Here is an 18,871-nt window from a genome sequence, read left to right on the forward strand (position 1 = left end):
TATGACCTGGTAGGAGTGAAGTGAGCAATCCAGGAGAACAATTCATATAGTAACTACAACATTGTCAAAACAACTATAAAAGACCTAAGAACTGATATAAGACTTAAGAAGTCTAATGACTAACCACAATTCCAAAGGCCACATACCTTATGAAAAGTTAAATGTAACCAAGAGATATAAATAAACATCCATCAATACCAGGGAACTTGCCTGATTTAAAACCCATTAAATCCCATGGGCTCTCCTGAGAGGAGTGATGGACTCAACATCCAGAATGAGACATATCAGGCATGGTCAATGTGGGATTTTTTTTTTTGCTTGACTATGCATATTTTTGCAAGGTTTTATACTTTCTTTAAAAAGGCAGGGAGGACAGAGAAAATATTTTTTGGTTAATTGAAAAAATTAAATAAAAATAAAGAAAAGGATACTGAGAAAAAAAGTGAATTAATCTGGCAAAGCAAAGAAGGCCAGTTAGGAAAATAGACAATAAGGACTATTTGGAAAATTCCATGTTGAATTTATTATATGCTGAAAAGGGAAAGCAAGCTATATGTTGTGAAGAATCATGGTTTCCTGTACCATCTTTATTTTCTGTTCTCCTTTGTATATGGACTTGCTTATTTTATTTAGCTTTTAAGTTCAAAATTTGAAAATTAAATTTAAAAACAAAAGAAAACCTATGAGCAATAATCAACGTTAGACTTGGGGAAATTACATATCAAAAGGTTCATCAAAGGTATGCTTAATAAAAGTGTGATTTCATGATAAAGAATTAAATCATTTGTGTCAAAATCTTTTGGCAGGGGGGGGGGGAGGCAAGTGAGGTTAAGTGACTTGCCCAGGGTCACACAGCTAGTAAATGTCAAGTGTCTGAGGTCACATTTGAACTCAGGTCCTCCTGAATCCAAGACTGGTGCTCTTATCCACTGTGCCACCTAGCTGCCCTGTGTCAAAATCTTTTAACTCAATGCCAAACCATATTGCATGCCAAAAAATGTTTAAAAATACAAAAAAAAGTCTGTTTTATTGTATAAGTCAATACTCTTAATTAACTTACTTTGTCCCAAGTAATTCTCACCCCACTATACTTTCAATGGCATCATCATCCTTTTAATCACCCAGGTTCATAAATTTGTCATCCTCAATTTGTCACTCTCACTTACCCCCAACATATCCAATCAGTTGGCCAAATCTTGTCATCTTTGCCTTCCCAACATCTCTTGTATGTGTCTCCTCCACCCACACAGCTACATGTCTTGGTTCAGGCCCTCATTCCTCTTACCATCAGTCCCCAGTTAGAGACTTGTCTCAAGTCCCTCCCAACTCCAATCTATCCTTCTCTCAGATACCAGAGATTTTCCTAAAGTACAGGCCTGTCTATGTCATGTCACTATACAATAAACTCCAATGACTTCTTGAAGATAAAAAAAATGAACTCATAGCTGCCCATATGCCCAGAATGGCACACATGCATGCGCTCACACACACACACACACACACACACACACACACACACACACACACACACCTCATGTTGGCCTCTTATAATCCCTGACTTCCTTCAAGATTGAGCTCAAGCCCATGTTCCAAAGGAGGCCTTGCTAGACCACCCTCCCTACCCTCTCCACCCTCCATGCTGCTAGTGCCTTCCCATCTAAGGTTACTTGTATGTACTTTATATGCATCTTGTATATATGTTTTTAAGCACATGATGTCTCAATGAACACGTAAGCTCCTCTTACAAATAAATTTCCATTTCCATTGTAGTCACTGTGTATGTTTTTTCTTGGCTCTGCTGACTTTGCTGCATCAATTCATACAGATAGTTCCAGATTTCTCTGTATTCGTCACATCACCATTTCTTACGGCACGGTAATATTCCAATAAAATGTTCCTATCTTTTGACCTAGAAATTCCATTACTGGGCTTATGCCCCAAGGAAACCATAGGTCAGGATAAAGTCCCCACATAGACCAAAACACAGATAACAGCACTTGTGAAAACAGAGTTACAATGGCCCTTGATTGGAGAATGGCTAAACAAATTGTGATCCATGAGCCTAACAGAATATTACCACAATCTAAGAAATGATGAAGTGTGGTTGGAGGGGCAGGAGGGAGGGAGAGAATTTGGAACTCAAAATTTCTAAAAATAAAGTTTAAAAAGTGTTTTAACATGTAATTGGAAAATATTTAACAAAATGAATAAAATAACTTTTAAAAATGATCAATGTCATGAATATAGAGAAGCTTATAAATGTTATATATATATATTATAATTATATTACATAGATGTTCATATATATCTATATGAACTCATGCCTTGAAGTTAGCAGAGCCAAGAAAATGCCACCACAATGACCCCAAAAATGATAATGGATAGAACTTACACACACACCTACACACAAAATGTGAAGGAAATGTAGCAAAATTATACAGATCAAGAGAAATGAGAGGATACCTCCAACCCACCCTTGAAGGAAGGCAGGAGGCTTACAGGTATTGGTCATAGCATATGTTTTCATTTTTTCAATGTACTGATTGGTGGTGTTTTTCCCCTTTTTCTTTTTTTTTAATCTAAAATACTATTTGTTATATACTGGGGAAAACAATGATATAAAGAATGAAGGACATCAATAAACTTATGCCTCTTGAGAATGGTGATCATTTCCCCCTTTTCTTTATTTCTCCAGCACTTAACACAGCATCTGACACACAGTGATTAATACATGCTTGCCGACTGATTGATTGACTGACTAAAGGCACACCGTGAAACTGCATTTGGGGAAGAGGAAGTGTGCTGGCTTCTCTGGTGCCCTTCCCTTAAGGCCTTTGCCTCTTCTCTGTTCTCTCAGTCTTGAGTGTCTTGTTGAGCCACAAAGCCTTACCTTAAACATGCCCAATAGAGTTTATTCCTTCCAGCATTGAACGATCAGTCTAGTTCTACCACAAAACCCTTTTCAAGTCCCAGCAGCAGGGACACTTGAACGTTTTAGAAGCAATTTACAGTGGCAGATATTTTGTGTTCTACAAGCAGACCTATACCACAGGAACATGACTGCCTACCTGATGCTTTGCCGTTCTTGGTCAACATATCTGATCTGCGATGAAAGCATTGCCTTGTGAACCTTGATTTCCTCAGTCCGCTCTTCCATTGCAGTGTATAATTGCTGCTTTCGTTTCTCCAGGGAAAGGACTTCATCTGCTTTAGAGTGAAGCAGTTCTCTGAGACGTTTCACTTCTAGCTTCTGAAGATTGCTTTCAATCAGCAGTTCCTACCCAAAGAGCCAAATGATTAGCCATTGAAAGTAGAAGCCTTCGAAGACATTCTTTCTCTATTTGTCTTGCTCAGCAAAGTGGAATAAGGAATGGTATTCTGGAGGAAATGTTAATACTACAATGAAGATCAATTTTAGGCTTCCCTGAAACACAACAGTAGGAAAACACTGTTGCTAAAGCAGGCTGTAGAAAGTACTCTACTGGCTACGATTTTGTTCATCTAACTGTGTTTATCGAACTTCTACTTACAAGAAATGGTTAGTAAAAATGAACAAAAAACACAAATAACAGAAGGAAGTTCAGGAAGAAATACAGACAAGCAAGACAACTATGTGTTAAACAGCCAAAAACATTTTGACGTGTTTTAGTATATCTCTTGGCTCATTACCTGTTTCAGGTGTTTGGCTTTCAGCAATTCTTTTTCTGATCTGTCAGTGAAAAGATTGAGTTCACTTATTTTGTTCAAAAGACCATTTTTTTCTTCACCACTTTTATATATTGACTTCTTGAGAAAATAGAGGTCATTCTATTAAGGGAAAGGAAAGAGATTCCAATGACTTCTATGTCATGGCCAAAAAAAACAATTGATCTCATACACACTACATGTTTCTAATATTTTCTCAAGTCTATCAATTGGTTATCTTTATTGAAAACATATTTTCCCTTTACTTTTCCAAAGACAAATATGACTGCTACCTCAGACTACCCTCCTTGCATAATGATGACAGGGAAGTCACTTAACTTGTCTCAACTTTGGTTTCCTCAACAGTAAACTGAGAGAGCTGGACTAAACAATGGCTAAGACCAATCCCTTAGAACCTTAAAAGTCTTTGGTTTATCAACTGGCAATCACAACTTCACAGAAACTTACTTGAAAACTAGGTTTATTACAAGAGAAATAAACATGCATGTGGAGCCCAGATGGTTCACAATCCATACAGTTTACATGCTTATAACAGCAGGACAAAGGAAGGAGGAGATACCAGGAATGGGCCATGCAATGGAAGGGGAAAGATACAGGAAAGGTGGGAAAAAGACAAACCCCCTCCTGAAGGGGAGGAGCAAGGCAATGGCATTAGCTGCATTCCTTTCTCTTGAGAACTATCAGACTCTGAAGATAGGACAGTCTGCTTATCTACATGGGTCCCAGATGCACAAGCCTAGTGCAGATTGTCTGGCACCTGAATGGCTCCCCAGGATACACAGGGAGTTCAGCTTGGGATACAAACAACACATTATGTCAGCTCAGGTTGGGGACTTTTTCCTTGAGGCATTCAGGCCCTCCTGCATGCTCCTTGTCCAGTGTTTCTGGAAAATATGGCAACTCAAAGAATACAAGTTCAGGGGACCCCTTAGTAGTCCTTAACAGATCAGAACTCATCTATAAATTTGCCAACCAATTCTTGAGCTCAGGGAAATATCTTTCAACTGAGAAAACATAGACATTACAGCTGGGTTCCAGTTGAAGCGTTTGTTGTTGCTGTTTCTGTTGCTGCTGTTGCTGTTGTTGTTGTTGTTGACTATCTAGGACCATTTCTTAAGTTAAACTGTTTAACTGATATAAAATAAAAATTTTTGTCAACTCCCTCCTCCTGAAAAAGGTTAGGAACACAGAATGGGAACACAATGTATTCGAAATAATGCTTGGGTTCATTTAATGATACAGAAAATCAGTGTAATTTAGTCTGACTTTTGATTCTGTAAGTGGTTTGCTTCAAATTGCTCCTGTTGCAGATATTAGCTGTCTGGCCTTTAAGCTATTAACATACACAGTGATCCTATTACTGGAGAGAAATAAATGCTAGGAAATGACCTTTCTCTAACATACAGAAGGTCCTCATTTTGTGAAAAGTTCTGCCCTGTTGTTTGTTTCTCTCTCTGCCACCCTGTCCCATCTAATATATATTTGGTACTTTTTATGCTCTAATTTGGATAATTTCTCTCATTTCCCCAAGCCTCCACATGGTTCCCACTCCAAGCCCTTTTTAGCCCCAAGGCCCAGTTCTGTGAGTTTTTTCTAGCTCTATCTTGGGCCCACTCTGACCACTGTTGGCTCCCATTCAACCCCCCCACATGTGCTCTCCCCTTTCCACTGAATAGAAGTTAAGGTTCCAGGTCTGTGCACAGAGCAATTCCAATTCCACCTTCCCTCCACTGTCTTCTGCCTTTTTAATTCTGAGCTTATCCCGTTTCTCCTTTATTGGTAATATGTTCCTTCCCTTTCGGGGCTAATTGTCTGTGTCTGTCTTCTTATTCTACATTTCTTTCCTTTTCCTAGCAGAGGGACCAAAGGCTGCAGCATGAAATGGAGGGGATCCTGACTTTTCTCCATAAGGGTCTGATTCTAGCTGTATCTACTACATGGAGTTCTTGACCTTCTTTGGGTCATGGGCCCCGTTGGCAGTCTGGCGAAGCCTTCTGGCCCCTTCTCAGAATAATGTTTTTAAACGCATAAAATAAAATACATCATAGGGCTACCCAAAAAATCAATTACACTGAAACACTGTTAATCAAAATATTTTTTGAAAACATATTTACAGACTTCAGGCTAAGAATTCCTCCCTCTACTAGTTTTTTTTTTCCAACTCAGAAACAGGGATGATTTTCTACTCTAAGACATGAATTTCTAACAAGATGACAAATGTAAATGTGTCACTGAATATTTTTGATGCAATATTAGCCACTCCTTAAGAATTAGACATGTACTAGTGAGGAACTAACTTAATTTTAGGTTAACTAAAGACCTTTCTAGAAAAGTTTAGGTTTCGTTTTTTTCATGGACTTGCCAACATTTCTAGTTGCCAGAAGCAGGTTTAGCACAAGCACAAGCCCAGTGACAGATGAAAACATACAAGAAAGCAGAGGGGATGAGAATGACTTAACTCAAGACCAGTTTTGTTCCTTAGGAGGGTCACTGGGAATGAGCTGCTGAGACCAGGATCAAGAACTGCATGTACAGAAGGCAGCTAGGTGGCACAGTAGATAAAGCACTTGGCCCTGCATTCAGAAGAACCTGAGTTCAAATCTGGCCTCAGACACTTGACACTTACTAGCTGTGTGACCCTGAGCAAGTCACTTAACCCTCATTGCCCCAACAACAACAACAACAACAACAACAAAAACTGCATGTGTGTAAAAGAGTTGTGCCCTCTAAGATCTGGACCCAGACCAGTCTTGCCCGCCCCTTGGGGCCATTCAAGTTACTGAGTAGACAGACGCCCAGAGAAAGTGCTCAAAGATTCTGAAGCAATTAGGCAAAGAGTTTTCATTTCAAAACTATTATATCTTCAAAAACATTTAAAAAGATAGCCCCATTCTACCTTAGGCATAACAGTCAGAAGGTTCTGGGTATCCTGCAGTTCAAGCCAACTCAAGAACCCAACATTAATCCCTCTTTTGCCCTCTAAAAGTCCCTCAACACCATCCTCTCCTCTCCAAGCAGGTCCTAGCTTCCCTGCCAGAAAGAGCTACCAGTGGATGTAAAGAAGGAGGACAAGGACAATCTGAAAGAATCCACTCTCCTGCCCTCTAAAAAACAAATAGTTCTAGCATAAGGCAACTCAAAAGAATTTTTTAAAATATCCTCCTTGTTTAACAAAATCTTTTGGGGCCAGTATTCTAAGAAGCACTAAACACTGTTTAAATTTTAAGTTTTGGGGGATTCTCTATATATTTTTGATAATACCAACCATTTTTGTTTAAAGACATCACCATTTAAGACAAATAGTAATACCTAACCTTTATGTAAAATTTCAAAGTCCTTTCATAGATAATATTTTTATTGTAAAAATTTTGTGAAAATTTTTATGAAAAATTTTTCATGGTATGTAATATTTTTCCTTTTCATTTTAAAGAGATTTCATTTTAGGGTGTGGTCAATATCCAGCCCAAGGCAATAAGCTGTCACATTTCATCCTCACCAGCACACCCCAGGCACAGCCTAGCCCTCTCTCAACATACCAGGGCTTCCCCAATACCAGCCTGCAGCAAACAAGGGCCAGTCTGATAAAAATGTGCACTGCCAAGGGACTCTGGTTCCTAAAACCTATCACACACCACATGTGAGCACAAACACACACACACACACACACACACACACACACACACACACAACCTCCATCTATACATCCTTCTCCTTGAATTACACTGGACTCCAAACACCCCTGAGCCCAGAAATCAGGTGGTCTACTGGTCCACAGCATAGCTTGAGGGGAACAACACAGTGACACGATACAAACTTTTTCAAAACACAAAATGTTTTATATATATAAGATTGTCCCAAAAGTCTTAGCTGAGACTTAAGGCACCTTTTAGCTCCAACAGCTATTAAACTCTTTTATATATATATGCACACACACATATTTGCATCCAGTAATATGGATGCATATACGCACGTATAGAATCTCTAATGTATATGTGTGTGTGCATTAGAAACTAATGTTTAGCACATTCCTCCAGCATGGAGCCAATAAGGAACCGTGTCAGTTGTAACAGAGTTTGAATGTCATCACAACTGGCCCTACAATTTCATAATAAGTCAGTTTAAAAACCTGTTCTGATTAAGATAAACTAGTAACTTACTACAATTCATCACAAACTTTTCATAAGGTAAAAACAACTTTGAGCAAATTACATCCAGTTTCTTGATCTGGTTTTCTAATAGCTCTGACGTATTTTTTTTCTCTTCAAAAGTGTTCCTAAGATCAATAAGTTTTGTTTCAAGGAGCATCTTTTCCTCCACGTTAAGTTCTCCCTGGAGCCGTGACATTCGTCTCTCTATTTGCTGAATATAAAAGTCCTGTTTCAAACGTAAAAATAGATAAATTAGCAAACAATTACAATGATTTCTATGAAGCTTTAAGAAGCTGCAGATCTTCTGAGCTGGGTGTTGGCTACAGGGAGGTAATTTAATAATGACACTCTAGCCATGGTGGTGGTGTAATAACTGGTTCCATTATTTTTCTCCTGGGGCAGGTCTTAGGGAGCTGCCTTCAGTGATGAAGCTGTCTTCTCAGGAGTAATCACTTCACACTAGGACAAAGCGCTCAGCACAGGCTGCCCATGCATGAGAGGGAAGGCAGCTGACTGGGCTGGGACCACCAGGGACACTGATAAAAAGGGAAGGAGCAGGAGGATGCTCACAAATCCTGTGAGTGATAAAGGGATTGGTGCCTGTCCTTTTCTAGCATCACTTGAGGAATCAAGCACATAAGAGATCAAGAAGTTGAGGGAAAGGATGGGTATTAACTATTAACATAACAATGGATTACATAACCATAATTAAGAAAAACTACATAAGTAGAAGATAAATGACAAAATGATTGTTTTTTAACCTTTAGCACTGGAAAATGAAACCACCTTGCTGGTAGTTCCACAATGCAAATTAAAAGCACTTAAGACACACATAAGTCTCTTGAACCCTGACCCAACACACATAGGTTAGGTCACCATCTTGCATATGTATTCAGAAACAGAGACTTGACAGATGGGCAGACACGCACACACACATGTGCACACACACAGCCACAGATCAACAGTTTCTCCCACTCACAGTGGGTCTGACACACAATTTTAAACACCCCCATCCAACACACCCACACAACTATATTAGATATACACATCCTGTGTCGGATGCACGTACTATGGACTCTACTTCACAAAGAGTGTGTGCATGTGTGTGTGTCTGCCCGTCTGTCAAGTTTCTGTTTCTGAATACACATACACACACAGAGACCATCATCGTCGTCATCCTCTCTCCTCATACTATGTATCTGACACATTCCGTACTATCTCCCTCCCAGCTCCAAGCTGTGATCCCAGGAGTTTTAGATGTCCCCAGAACCAAACCTCCCTACAAACTCGGGTTCATGAGTTCCATCAACAAGCCCCAAAGGGCTCCATGCCTGGATTAATTTGGGAAATTTTGGATTAAGGGCTAGCAATGAGAACTTGTCAGGAAAGATGTGAATTGTTCTGAAATGCAAACAAATATTATGAATCCTTACATGGTAAGGTGAAAAGGACCCAAGAAGCCTCACTGAAATAGGAAAGGAATTCCTCTTGGCTGAGTCACTGTAGGCCTTAATTCCTGGCCCTCCCTAGTCCCAGCTCACTTACAGCTTTGGGTTCTGGGGCATTCAGGGAAAGTTGACAAGCCACCTGTGACCTCTGGTTGCTCTCAAGAGTGTCCAAGGGTAGGCAAAAGGAAAATGGTGCCCACTGTGAATCAATACAAGTATGAACGAGATTACTACCTACTGTCACTACAGAGGAGCCACTGTGGCATAAATGATAGAGAGCCAGCCTTAGAGGTTGAAAGAACTGGGTTCAAGTTCTACCCTTGTGGCCTTTGAAAGAGGGATCTTGCTCTTTGCCTAGACAAAGGCGAAACTCCTGTCTCCTCTCATGGGAAGATTTCTGTTCAAGGGGAACCAGCCTTCTTCAGAATTCTTCCCTGACCTGAAATCCTGCCTCTAGCATCAGCTCCACTAATGCAGTGGTTACCTTCAGTGCCCTGGCTCCAAAACCACTGCTTTCTTGAGGTAAAGTACATCTGGACTATCTCTACCCTTATAAAAACTAACTTGGTTGATGTCTGAAATGGTTAAAATAATGCACGCACCTGGTTATACATGATCTCTTGTTGCTTCAGGGTTTCTAAATCAAGTTTGTATAACCGGTTGTTGAGGCTTTTTAGGGAGGAGCGGGTGCCCTCAATTTCGGATATAACAGACTTCTCCTCATGCGTCGCAATTTTCAACTTCTCCACACTCTTGAAAAGTACTTCCTTTACTCTACTCAAATGAATCTCCACATTCTGGGGAGAGAAATTAAGTTAATAACATCCTAGAATTCTTCATTTATAGAGGTTCTGAGTCTCTTCAGGGCCACTTCAGGAACCCTACTTAATGGACTCACTGTGATTCAGTCCTACAACCTGGGAAGATGGTCATAATGGAAGTCTATAATTCCTTGTCAATGCCTGTGAGGATGACTGTTTGAAAAGTTCTCCTTGAGACAGATTCTTCATCTTGAATACCAAGGATCTTGTCATTTAGAGTCCAACTCCCTCATTTTGTAATTTTAAAAATGAGGCATGTTTATCAAATTTTTAGATGTCACAAAGCTGGGAAAGATGGCTAACACTAAATGATTGAGTTAGGAGCCAAAAAGAGCTTGATAAATTAGAGCACTGGACTGTATCTAGTATGATGAAATTCAACAAAGTAAAATGTCTTACACTTGGGTTAAAAAAAAAAAAACTTCTCAGGAATAAGGAGGAGGAAGGATGGGTAGAAAGTACCTTGTATGAAAAAGATCTGGTGGTTTTAGTGGACTGCAAGCTGAAAGGGAATCATGAACGTGATACAGCAAGGAATAAGACATTTTTATACTGATTTTTTTCATCTTCGTTTTTCTTTGCTTTGTCTTTAAAAACAGTATTTGTTATATGGGATGGCTCTCTGGGAAGGGGAGGGAAGGGATACTGGGGGAAATTAAGATGATATTAAAAATTGTTAAAAACTTCTTTTTAAAAAGATGCTATGGGGGGCAGGGTGGATAGGTGGCACAGTGGATAAAGCAATGGCCCTGGATTTAGGAGTACCTGAGTTCAAATCCGGCCTCAGACACTTGACACTTACTAGCTGTGTGACCCTGGGCAAGTCACTTAACCCCCAATGCCCCGCAAAAAAAAATAAAATTAAATTAAATTAAAATTAAAAAGATGCTATGACTACACATGTATAATCAATATTGAATTGCTTGCCTTCTCAAAGGGGGCCAGGGAGGAAGGGAGAGAATTTGGAACTCAAAGTCTTAAAAAATGGATGTTAAAGATTGTTTTTACATGTAACTGGAGAAAAATAAAATACTAAATGAAAATTATATAACAGGATTTCTTAGAAATAAAGAAAGAGAAGAATCTAGCACCAGATGGACAGGTTGGCTTGAATGGAAAATGTAGCCCTTTCTTTGAGAGAATAATGTAGGACAAAGCAAGGGCCAGGGACAGTCAGAGTGGAGATATGGCTAGGGCACAGGCCAAGCCCAGGAGGATCAGGGAAGGGCTCTGTCTCGTGACTTTTTTAAAACAAACACACACATTCTTGATGCCAGAGAAGTCTACTTTCCATGGCACATAGGTAGATCCTTTGTGATAAGTCAAGTCACATGGGTTACCATCAGGGATCTGCTGCTAAATGTTTAACAACTGGCTCTAAAGAAAGATAAGAGCATGCACAGAAAAAACCCTTTTAATTTTAATCAGCAACATTAACATGTTCTCCATCACTGCCTAAGTCTAAACAAACAAGAGAATGCTGATTTTCCGCCATTTCCTGATTTCTGAGGTGTAAAAGCCCACACTCGGCTCTCCTCAGCCGGCTGGAGCTGGCTCCAGCACATCCCCATTGGGAAGACTCAAAGTTTCCAGTAGATCTGCCACACAGAGAGTCAGCTCCATTTTTAAACCCAGGAGGATGCCATTTTCTGGCCTCACTGACGGCTCACAAATGCCTTGTCCCAGTCCCAGTGAAGAGACAGGTAGACGGGGACGAGTACAGAACTGATGCTAACACACTTGGCCTGCACTGGATGCCCACACAGGAGGGCTGAAGGTGAGGGCCAGGCAGGGTCCCAGGAGGCCTCTGAAATGCCTTCCTGGACTGCCCTGAACCCTGGCAAGGGCCCCACCTTGACACCAGACCATTTGGGTACAATTCTGCCCAAACGCAGCAGGGAGCGCTAAGTAGCCCCCAAGAGTCCTCTTTAATCCTATGACTCTGATGCTCTCATTGAGAACCCCCTGCTATTTTTTTTCTTTAAATAAAGAGAAGAAACCTTCCACAGACTTTACCTTGACAATTTTTTCCTCCTCTTTGAGCATCATTTCCAATCTTGTGGCTTTCTCTTCCACATTCATGGTTTTCTCCGAGATTTCTTTCAGTTTTTTGTTGAGCATCTCATTCTGTTCTCGAGTATCGTTTAACCTAAACGCATCATTCAGAAAAGGACGGGCAGAAAACTGAGAAGTAAATTGTGCATTAGAACCCGACATGGAAGGGCCCCAAGGGCATGTCCTGTCCTCGGACGAAGGGGAAGCCAGAGAAGTTCTGTTTTCTGAGACAGATTCTGAAAGTATTCAGCTACAGAGTGTTTCTATTGACTAATAACAGGTTGGGGGGGGGGTGCTGGTGAGGAAAGCTTATAAAGTTTTTAAATGATTTGGCATTTGGCATTTAGAAGTTGTCCAAAAAAAAAACCCTATCATTTTCTAGAAATCATAATAAAATTCTATTTTTTCAAAGAGGCTTTTCTCACCTGTCAGTCTTTTCCTGAATTCTTTTCTTCAGACTCATCACCTCTCTCCGAATGGCTTCCAGGTCACTTGACGTTCTAGCAACCGTGGCTTTGAGGGTGTCCAGCTAAGGGATAGGTAATAAAGGAAAGAGATGCTTTAACAAGAGAGTTTACATGAAGATGTTTCCCACCATTTCTGAGAAGTTCCATTGCCCATCATGATTAAGGTTTATCCTTGGGCCTCCCAGAAGTACAATATATTTTATATTCTAATTGACAGATATTAAACAGTTGGTCTTTATCAGTGGCATGCTTAACATAAAGTATAGTGTTTGCTATTTTTATCAAAAGAAAATTCATATGTACATATCTGAATATTGAAGAAAAGTAAAAAAATTCAGTCCATTATCACTGTGACCACCCATACAATGCACTTGCCAATATCTTCCCTCTCTCAAAAAGTTTATTTTATATATGAACAGATAATTAAAAAGAAAACATAAAATTTAAACAATTACTTGAAAAAAAATTCTTTAATTTTACTTAACAAAGAAATACAAGATGCTAGTTCAGGCCTAGCAAAATTTCAAGGATAAATGATAATGCCAAATGCAGTGGTTGCACTATGAGAAAATGAATGTACTTATATGCTGATAGTGGTATTGCAGACAGGTATAATCTTTTCATAAAGCAATCCAGCAAGACGTGAATCAAAAACATGTACCTTTGAACCTTATAAATTGATTACTGAGAATAAACCTCAAGGAAATAATTTTTAAAAAAATTACAAGAAGCTTGTATAGCTATGTCTATAGCTATCTTACTTGGAATAGAAACAAATGGGAAGAATCTCAATTCCCAACAGGTAACAGCTGAACAAACTACAGGCATAACAACATAACAAAGTAATCTCATTCAAAATGTCAAATATAAATAAATAATATGTTAAATACAAAATAATGCAAAGTTAAGACCAGAACTAGTAAAATACTGCATTACCTACAACTGTACCATAATTTTAAATGTGTACTTTTACACATATGAATAGGTATCAGAGAAGAATTTGGGAGTTATTGAACTGCTACTGTTATTTATGTTTAAGCATGGTTCTTATCCTAAATAGTTCTGATTACACTTTTTAATTGGTTTTCATTTCCTGCTAAGCATATTCATAATGAAGGCAATATTTAGAATAGATCATAAAATACAAGACAAACCCAAGATGATATCTGGGAAAGGTAGGCAGATTCCAAAATGTTCTTATCCCTCACTCTAGCTTTTTCAATACTGCCTCTTGTGCTTTAAACCCTCACTAAAAATGTGGAAGGTTTATCCAAAATTGGAAGCTATCAAGAATTTTTAGGTGGTCTCTGAGAAAACTGAGTAACAATTACTCATGAATAGGTAGGGAAGCATTAGTGAAAGTCCCAAACTGTGATGTCCCCATTTGGCCTCGAGCCCCAAGCTACCGTGGCTTGTGCATGCACCGTCCTTGCACCAGACAGAGGAGCTGGCTAGGCTGAGGTGTATGAGCCATCCTGACACTTTGATTTCAGTAAGTGAGAAGGAATCGCTGGCTGGGAAGCCAACTCGGTGTCTCTCAGGCCAGAGCTCACACCCCCAGCTCACAGTACCTCATCCTGGAGCTGCAGTCGATTGGCTTCACAATTTTGATAGTCCAGTCGCAGTTTCAAAGCTTTACGATCAGCAATTGTGATTTTCTTCTCGTACTCGGCATTGTTTTCAATCTCGCTCTCCAAGAACTTGATCTTTTCCTTAATCATGGTTTCTTTGGATCTTAGCTCCTGTTTTGCCTTTGCTAATAACTGGCATGATAAAAATGCACAATTTTAGTGAAGGTACAAAAACCAACAATGGAAAAGCAATCACATTTTCATTTGTTTTCTTGCTAAATTCAGTCTATCACAAAAACTCGCTGTCACCTCCCCCCCATATCTGCACCTTTGCCCAAACCATGCAACCATGCCCAGGGCATTCCTCCACTCTGACTCCCAGGCTCTTCATCTGCCTTCACACCTGAGCTCACATGGCACCTCCTCTGGGAAGCCTTCCTTGATTTCCAAAGCTACGGGTGTTCTGTCTCTCTTTTCCTCTCCCTAGGGCTCAAAGTGATCTCATGCACCTTCACCTCCTCCCTTGTTTTATATTTGATAGTACCCCAGACTCTCAGAGAGTGCAGAAACCCCAGAGACTCTCCAGTCCAAGCCATATCTGGTAGGACAATAAGATAAGTAAAAATAAATAAATAGATAGATAGAGTGATATAAATAATAAATAAATAAATGAATGAATGAATAAATAAATAAATGAAGAAAGAAAGAAACAAACAAGCAAACAAACAAAGATGGGTGTGGAGCTGGCTGATTGGGCAGAAAGAAGAATCCTGGACAGCTCTGGGTCAATCTGGATGCAACGCTCCAAGAATTGGTCTTCTACCCTGTGCTGTTGGCCTCAGTGTTGGACATCAGTCCATCAGTAAACACTTACTGAGTGCCTACTGCATGCCAGGAAGGTTCTCAGGCTCTTCTTACATCAAGTGCACTTCTATAACTTGGACCTGCTCTGACTCCTGTGCCCCCAGGGCCAAGCCAAGCAAATCTAAACCCTCTTCCACACGACAGTCTTCCATCGAGGCCCTGAGTCTTCTCCTCTCTGGCTCAAACATCCCCGTTCCCTCATCCAATGGCATGATCGGCAGGTTACTTGCCATTAGGGGGCCTTCCTCTGACCTCTTGTCAGCTTTCCAATGACCCTCCTCAGAGATGTGGCCTCAACAGGTAGGAGTCTTTTTTTTTGGGGGGGGGGGCAGGGCAATGAGGGTTAAGTGACTTGCCCAGGTTCACACAGCTAGTGAGTGTCAAGTGTCTGAGGCCACATTTGAACTCAGGTCCTCCTGAATCCAGGGCCAGTGCTTTATCCACTGTGACACCTAGCTGCCTTAGCAGGTAGGAGTCTTACGGAACCCTCACCTCCCTGCCCTGAGTATAAAGTCTCTCCTCGTGGAGCTACACATCTTAATTGTTTTTTTTTTTTTTTAACTGCCAGATCACAATCTAGATTAAAACAGAAGGCAAAGTCCACTGAAACCCCCAAATCTTTTTCAGACAAAAAAGCTCTCTCACCACGTCTTCTTCATCTTACACATTTAAATTTTTTTTTTAATTCCAAGTACAGGACTTTACATTTATCTGTATTAAAGTTCATTTAACTGTCACTCTAGCCATCATTCAGCATGTCAGCTCTCCCTCCCAGCTTGATGTCATCTGCAAGTTTGAGGAAGATTCCAGCCATGCCCTTCTTCAAACTGCTGGGAAAATGTTAACCAGAATAGAGGCAAGAGCATGTTTGCAGGGACCCTCCACCAGTCAATGACTTTGCGTTTAGTCAGGGAACAAGTCCTGAACCTACCTAAGTGTACAACCGCTTGTTTGATCTTTTCCACAATAATACCATGAGGTTTATTCTTGATCAAATATTTTGTGAAAATCTAGGTAAACTATAACCACCATTCCCCTAATCAGTCCAATAACAATGTCACACAAGAAAATTAGTATGGCAGGATCTAGTTTCCCAGATCACAGAGCTGCCTTGGGGTGATCACTGCTTCCTTTTCTAAAGGTTTACTACCCATCCCTTTCATCATGCCTTTCAGAATCTTGCTAGAAAGCAGTGTTAAAGTTTCCCAGGCTCTGGTTCACAAAGTTCATTCTCTTACTTCTTTTGAAAACCACAACACGTGCCATTTTCCAGTCCTATGCCACCGAGGTCTTATTGGCCAACATCTTTCAAAGTTCACAGATGGTGGCTCAGCAATCACTTCTGCCAGTTCTTTTAGGGTACCAGGGATGGAGTTGACCTAGATTTAAAGGTGGTCATCCATGGCAGCTGGATGCTCTCCTCCTCACCCCTTGTTTATCTTGGGCCATTTTTATTCTGCCCTTCCCAGTCCAAAGATCCTACTAGTTGGCAGAGAAAACAATCACGAGTAGGGCTGAGACACTCTGCCTCCTCACTTGGTCTTCGGCGATTAGTGATCTTCCCTTCTTCCACTATCACTGCAGAAATGGAAGAGGCCACAGAGGACTGAGGGCCACTATAGGTTTTTGTTTCTGACATTGCCACAGCCAAAGAATCCATCCCCAGATGGCTAGCTAAGCTCCATGTTGTGAGGAGCTATTGGAGTAGCACTCTGTGGAAGGCATGCCCATGTAGAGGTTAGAACGAAACAAAACCAAGCCCTCCTGGCGTCCTTGGCTTCCCTGGCCCACCTCTGGTCATTGTGAGCTGTGGTTCTCCTGACACTCTTCTTTCATGGTCACCCCATGTTTCTGCATTCATATGGCCTTCAAGTAGGCATTTTAGAAAATCTAAGTTAGTTGATGAGTTCCCTGTGCATCCACACTGCTCTCTTTAGCAAGCTCTTCCTTTTCCATCCCCACCTCTGTGCTTTTGTATAAACGGTGCCCCCTGCCTGACTAGGAGGTGCTTGCTCCTCACCTGTGCCCCTTATATTCCTCCATTTCCTTCAAAGTTTAATTCAAGTCCCACCTCCTCCCTGCAGCCTTTCCTGATCCCTCCCCTCCCCCCAACACCTTCCTGCCAAAAACAATCTTGTTTTTATTGCACATGTAAGTACTTAAATGTATCTGTTGTCACAGCCCATAAAATGTGAGCTCTTTAAGGACAGGGAGTGTTTCATTTTTGTCACTGTATCTCCAACTCCTGATACAGTGGCTAGCACTGGGGAAGAGAAGGGAATAAGCATTTAAACAGCACCTACTGTATGCTAGGGACTGTGCTATATTTACACATATTATCTCTCATATGATCCTCTCAAGAGCCCTCCAAGCTAAGTGCTGTTATTATTCCCATTTCACTGATGAGGAAACCAAAGCAGACAGAGGTGAAGTGACTTGCCCAGGGTCACACAGCTAGTAAGTGTCTGCAGCAGGATCTGGACCAGTGCTTTTCTAAGTGGCACTTAACATATTCCTGCTTATTGATCAATTTCTCTCTATAGGAATTAGTTCTCTCTGTGACTTAGAATTCCATCCTTAGGAGATTCAAAGCCTTCTAGGGAAACTTCCTTTCTAGAATTTTAATCCTTATGAACTTAGTGCTTTTTCTATACCTCTTGAAATCCAAAAGAGCATGTGTATCCCCATCCCTCAGCACCGTGTCTGGTATACAGTAAGTACTTCCCAGAGCAAGCCTTTGAGGCAGCTAGGTGGCTCAGTAGATAGAGCTCCTAATCTGGCGTCAGGAAGACCTGAATTCAAACCTGGCCTCAGATATTTACTAGCTATGTGACCCTGGATAAGTCACTTAACTGTTTGCCTCTGTTTTCTCATCTGTAAAATGAGCGGGAGAAGGCAAACAACTCCAGTATCTTTGTCAAGAAAACCCCAACTGGGGTCACAAAGAGTCAGACACAACTGAAATGACTTAATAACAATGAAAAGCACTTAATAACTCTTCTTCATTTCATTCTTTCCCAAAATCTAAGGTGGATGTCAGACTAGTCTTGGCCTTCCCCTACTTCTTTATCGCAAATTCTAAAGTAAAGTGGTCCCTTAGGGTCTCATCATTTCTCTCCCAACAACTAAACAACCATTAGCTTTTCTGCTTTGAGCTAAGAATGAAACAGCAGATGTCAGGATGATTATCCAGACTGCATCCTGTCTTTGGTGCAAGGCTGGTGACCTGTTTTCTAAAGTCATCTGTTTCCTCCTTCCAGGAAGTCTGTTGGATACTCAATTGACAATGTTGCTTCTGCTCCTGCTTTCATTGTGCCCAACCAGCTAATCTTCTTGCCTTAGCCACTAGTGAAGACTTTTGACTGCTCCCTGATCCCTTGGTGCCCCTGTGGAGCTGCCACACGGGAAGAGCATTTAAAGTGACTGCTTACACTGCTTGGATGAGTTCCCAGCCCTCAGGAAGATGGAGGAGCATTGAGCCTGTTATTCTTGTACCTTTGCTAGGCATGGTACCTAGGGTAGCTTGTCTAAATTGATGACAATATATGGGCAGTCTTCGCCCCAGCTATGGCTCTCTTTAAGGTTGGAAGATTTGTTAAGGCAAACTTCACTTCTTGCTAGGAGTCTCATTCCCGTATTTTCTATTGTGGTCCCAAAATCCGAATTCCAGTATTAAATACCTTCTTCTAAACCAGTCATTCACCTCCCAGATCTTCCTCTTCTGAAGCATCTGCCTAAACACTACCTATGCCCCTACAGCCTTGAGGATCTTGCCAGGATTTCATAATCGTA

The 18,871-nt window shown here is 40.7% G+C and overlaps 1 protein-coding gene across 3 annotated transcripts in view; it reads right to left on the reverse strand.

The window, feature by feature from the left end:
• The window catches only part of CCDC39 (coiled-coil domain containing 39), a 44,808-nt gene that overhangs the window by 13,905 nt on the left and 12,032 nt on the right, over positions 1-18,871 (reverse strand). For all 3 annotated transcript variants that reach the window (XM_043991888.1, XM_043991889.1, XM_043991890.1), the window contains 7 exons: positions 14,216-14,407; positions 12,603-12,706; positions 12,139-12,271; positions 9,904-10,098; positions 7,915-8,079; positions 3,670-3,807; positions 3,069-3,277 (listed from right to left, as the gene is read on the reverse strand). In XM_043991888.1, coding sequence (XP_043847823.1) covers positions 3,069-3,277; positions 3,670-3,807; positions 7,915-8,079; positions 9,904-10,098; positions 12,139-12,271; positions 12,603-12,706; positions 14,216-14,407 — 1,136 coding nt within the window. The remainder of the gene's footprint in view (positions 1-3,068; positions 3,278-3,669; positions 3,808-7,914; positions 8,080-9,903; positions 10,099-12,138; positions 12,272-12,602; positions 12,707-14,215; positions 14,408-18,871) is intronic.

Source organism: Dromiciops gliroides, chromosome 3 (genome assembly GCF_019393635.1).
Source record: "Dromiciops gliroides isolate mDroGli1 chromosome 3, mDroGli1.pri, whole genome shotgun sequence".
Classification (NCBI taxonomy): domain Eukaryota; kingdom Metazoa; phylum Chordata; class Mammalia; order Microbiotheria; family Microbiotheriidae; genus Dromiciops; species Dromiciops gliroides.